We start from the raw sequence: 5,013 nt of genomic DNA on the forward strand, positions 1-5,013 counted from the left end.
GAACTGCACACAATATTGCAACAGTGGCCTAACCAATATCCTGTACAGCCACAACATGACCTCCCAACTCCTGTACTCAATACTCTGACCAATAAAGGAAAGCATACCAAACACCTTCTTCACTATCACATCTACCTGTGACTCCACTTTCAAGGAGCTATGAACCTGCACTCCAAGGTCTCTTTGTTCAGCAACACTCCCTAGGACCTTACTATTAAGTGTATAAGTCCTGTTAAGATTTGCTCTCCCAAGATGCAGCACCTCGCATTTATCTGAATTATACTCCATCTGCCACTTCTCAGCCCATTGGCCCATCTGGTCAAGATCCTGTTGTGATCTGAGGTAACCTTCATCGCTGTCCACTACACCTCCAATTTTGGTGTCATCTGCAAACTTACCAACTGTACCTCTTATGCTTGCATCCAAATCATTTATGTAAATGACAAAAAGTAGAGGACCCAGCACCGATCCTTGTGGCACTCCACAGGCCTCCAGTCTGAAAAATAACCCTGCACCACCACCCTCTGTCTTCTACCTTTGAGCCAGTTTTGTATCCAAATGGCTAGTTCTCCCTGTATTCCATGAGATCTAACTTTGCTAAGCAGTCTCCCATGGGGAACCTTGTCGAATGCCTTACTGAAGTCCATATCAACCAGATCTACCATTCTGCCCTCATCAATCCTCTTCGTTACTTCTTCAAAAAGCTCAATCAGGTTTGTGAGATATGATTTCCCACGCACAAAGCTACGCTGACTATCCCTAATCAGTCCTTGCCTTTCCAAATACATATACATCCTGTGCCTCAGGATTCCCTCCAACAACTTGCCCACCACCAATGTCAGGCTCACTGGTCTATAGTTCCCTGACTTGTCCTTACCACCTTTCTTAAACAGTGGCACCACGTTAGTCAACCTCCAAACTTCCAGCACCTCACCTGTGAATATCGATGATACAAATATCTCAGCAAGCAGCCCAGCAATCACTTCTCTAGCTTTCCACAGAGTTCTAGGGTACACCTGATCAGGTCCTGGGGATTTATCCACCTTTATGTGTTTCAAGACATCCAGCACTTCCTCCTCTGTAATCTGGACATTTTGCAAGGTGTCACCATCTATTTCGCAACTGTCTTTATCTTCCATATCCTTTTCCACAGTAAATACTGATGCAAAATACTCGTTTAGTATCTCCCCCATTTTCAGCAGCTCTACACAAAGGCCACCTTGCTGATCTTTGAGGGGCCCTATTCTCTCCCTAGTTATCCTTTTGTCCGTAATGTATTTGTTTAAACCCTTTGGATTCTCCTTAACTCTATTTGCCAAAGCTATCTCATGTCCCCTTTTTGCCTCCTGATTTCCCTCTTAAGTATACTCCTCCTGCATTTATACTCTTGCAAGGATTCACTCGATCTATCCTGTCTATACCTAACATATGCTTCCTTCTTTTTCTTAACCAAACCCTCAATTTCTTTAGTCATCCAGCATTCCCTATACCTCCCAGCCATTCCTATCACCCTGACAGGAATATACTTTCTCTGGATTCTCGTTATCTCATTTCTGAAGGCGCCCATTTTCCAGCCATACCTTTACCTGCGAACATCTGCCCCCAATCAGCTTTCGAAAGATCTTGCCTAATACCGTCAAAATTGGCCCTTCTCCAAATTAGAACTTCAACTTTTAGATCTGGTCTATCCTTTTCAATCGCTATTTTAAATCTAATAGAATTATGGTTGCTGGCCCCAAAATGCTCCCTCACTGACTCCTCAATCACCTGCCCTGCCTTATTTCCCAAGAGTAGGTCAAGTTTTGCACCTTCTCGGGTAGGTATATCCAAATACTGAAAATTTTCCTGTACACACTTAACAAATTCCTCTCCATCTAAACCCTTAACACCATGGCAGTCCCAGTCTATGTTTGGAAAGTTAAAATCCTCTACCATAACCACATTATTCATACAGATAACTGAAATCTCCTTACAAGTTTGTTTCTCAATTTCCCTCTGACTATTAGGTGATCATCCCTTTTTTATTTCTCAGTTCCAACCCAATAACTTCCCTGGATGTATTTCCGGGAATATCCTCCCACAGTACACCTGTAATGCTACCCCTTATCAAGAACGCCACTCCCCCTTCTCTCTTGCCTCCCTTTCTATCCTTCCTGTAGCATGTGTATCCTGGAACATTAAGCTGCCAGTCCTGACATCCCTGAGCCATGTTTCTGTAATTGCTATGATATCCCAGTCCCATGTTCCTAACCATGTCCTAAGTTCATCTGCCTTCCCTGTTAGGCCCCTTCGCATGAAATAAATATAATTTAATTTATTAGTCCTACCTTGTTCCTGCCTGCCCTGACTGTTTGACTCACCTTTGTTCTCAACTGTACCAGTCTCAGATTGATCTCTTTCCTCACCATCTCTCGAGGTCCCACCTCCCCCCTACCCACCCACCTTACTCATTTAAGTCCTCTCGAGCAGCTCCAGCAAATCTCCCTGCCAGTATATTAGTCCCCTTGCAATTTAGATGCAATCCGTTCTTCTTGTACAGGTCTCTTCTACCCCAAAAGAGATTCCAATGGTCCAAAAATGTGAATCCTTCTCCCATACACCAGCTCCTCAGCCATGCATTCATCTGCTCTATCCTCCTATTCCTGCCCTCACTAGCTCGTAGCACCAGGAGTATTCCAGAAATCACAACTCTCAAGGACCTCCTGCCTAGCTCTCTGTAATCTCCCTTCAGAATCTCAACCTTATCCCTTCCTACGTCATTGGTTCCAACGTGGACAATGACCTCCTGGCCTCCCCCGTGAGAACATTCTGCACCCTCTCTGAGACATCCTTGATCCTGGCGCCAGGGAAGCAACACACCATTCTGGTTTTTCGCTGCTGGCCACAGAAACGTCTGCCTGTACTTCGGACTAGACAGTCCCCTAACACAATTGATTTCTTGGAACCCGACATACCCCTCATTGCATTAGAGCCAGTCTCAATACCAGAAATTTGGCTGTTCGTGCTAAGTTCCCTTGAGAATCCATCACCCCCTACATTTTCCAAAACAACATACCTGTTTGAAATGGGTACAGCCACAGAAGGCTCCTGCACTAACTGCCTATCTCTCTTACCTTTCCTGGAGTTAACCCATCTATGTGACTGTATCTGAGACTCTCCCCCCCCTTCCTATAACTGCCATCCATCATTTGTAATACTGTTGCTATTACAAATACTTAAGATAACAGGATATTCTCAAAGTACGTTCACTTTGACCTACTTGGTGATGTTGACTTTGGTAAATTGCGGGACCAGGAGTACACAGAAAGGATTTGTTAAAGTCCACTCAGGATCTTCACAAGTAAGGGAGTTCTAACATACATCAGAGCAGCACGCTGCCCTGGTTCCCAATAGCTAAGCTTGGCTCGTCAGCATCTGGGGTTTTTTTAAAGCCTGCAGGAAATCTGAATAGTTGCAGAATTTTCTGATGTCAGAAGTCTGCAGTGTTCGTCACTGTAACAGAGGAAATGGAAAGCATACCACGTTAAATTAATCGGATTGCTGCCTTTCAACACCAAGTTGGTCAATCACTCTTGCATTCAACAAACACCCTGTTAATTCTCAACTGGACACAGAGCGTGTGAGCAACTTGAAGGGAGTCTTTCAATAACAAACTTTTAGTGACAGTGGCAAATTAAATAACACAACGCCGAATAATACGCAAATAACAGGCCAGCTCCCCAAAGGGTGGAAATTATCAGTACTCACGAAATTTCACATTAAAGCAATAACTTACCGCACAGGTAACCTGCTTTTCAAAAAACACAGAGTCTGCCATAGCTTGTGCATAGACAATCCACATACACCGGCTGCTGCAGTCAGTTGTAACGCCAAAGTGATGGAACTCGAATGAACTTCCGTGAAACCAACTAAGAGCTCTCCCCCTCACTCCAGCTTCGAGTCTCCAGGTTCATGTCAATTTTCTCAAGTGCTGCTGCGCCTTATGCTTTCCACTTGGTAAGCAACGTCGACCATCTTTCGTGGAGAGCCTATTTCACTTTGTTTCAGGTCAGACTAGAGACAGCATACCCTGGGCACTGCCTCCAGCTCGGACCAGACTGCAGGAAGATAGTTCATGATTTTAAACCCTTTGCACTGCAGGTGGCTCTTCACGGGGGGGTTTCCAACTGACGACAACTCTCAAGTCACTGACACATCACGCTCGGAATCTGATTGAAGGAATGCCCTGACCCCTTCCTCGCCACCACGATGACATTACTAAACACAAGGGAAGGAATTGCAGCTGTTTCTAGTCGGAAGACCGCACTAACCTCAGACTCAGTTCTCTCCAGCCCTGTCCATACATGTGCGAGCACTTTGGAAAGCGCGATTCAAAAATTGTAGTTCGCTAATTTAAACCGAATAAGATGCACGTAAGAATGACCAAAATTAGCTAAACGCTGCCAAAATTGTTGGTGGCCCTTCATTTTATGCCTGCAGTTCCCGGGTAAAACGAATGAGCACAGTCGTCTCAAAATCCATAAAGTTATGAATTTTTTTCTCAACTTGTAACAAATGATGGAACAAATTGCATCTGATTGTCTTTAGTGTTTGACTCAATGTTGAGTCCTCTGGGCGAAAGCTCAATGTTGGGTCCACCGGGCTGTAGCTCAATGTTGGGTCCTCTGGGCTGTAACTCACTGCTGGATCCACCGGGCTGTAGCTCAATGTTGAGTCCACCGGGCTGTAACTCAATGTTGGGTCCACCGGGCTATAACTCAATGTTGAGTCCACCGGGCTATAACTCAATGTTGGGTCCACCAGGCTGTAACTCAATGTTGAGTCCACCAGGCTGTAACTCAATGTTGGGTCCTCTGGGCTGTAACTCAATGTTGGGTCCTCTGGGCTGTAACTCAATGTTGGGTCCACCAAGCTATAACTCAATGTTGAGTCCACCGGGCTGTAACTCAATGTTGTGTCCACCGGGCTATAACTCAATGTTGTGTCCACCGGGCTGTAAGTTAAGGTTGGGTC

The 5,013-nt window shown here is 45.1% G+C and overlaps 1 protein-coding gene across 2 annotated transcripts in view; it reads right to left on the reverse strand.

The window, feature by feature from the left end:
* Window positions 1–5,013, reverse strand: part of LOC122554976 (rho GTPase-activating protein 6) — a 527,729-nt gene that overhangs the window by 309,621 nt on the left and 213,095 nt on the right. The window contains exon 1 of one of the 2 annotated variants that reach the window (XM_043700460.1): window positions 3,776–4,106. The exons of the other annotated variant lie outside the window; for it this stretch is intronic. Within the exon in view, the coding sequence (XP_043556395.1) occupies window positions 3,776–3,841 (66 nt within the window). The 5' untranslated portion in view covers window positions 3,842–4,106. Of the gene's footprint in view, window positions 1–3,775; window positions 4,107–5,013 lie in introns of those variants that run through there. 2 annotated transcript variants of the gene reach the window in all.

Source organism: Chiloscyllium plagiosum, chromosome 12 (genome assembly GCF_004010195.1).
Source record: "Chiloscyllium plagiosum isolate BGI_BamShark_2017 chromosome 12, ASM401019v2, whole genome shotgun sequence".
Lineage (NCBI taxonomy): Eukaryota > Metazoa > Chordata > Chondrichthyes > Orectolobiformes > Hemiscylliidae > Chiloscyllium > Chiloscyllium plagiosum.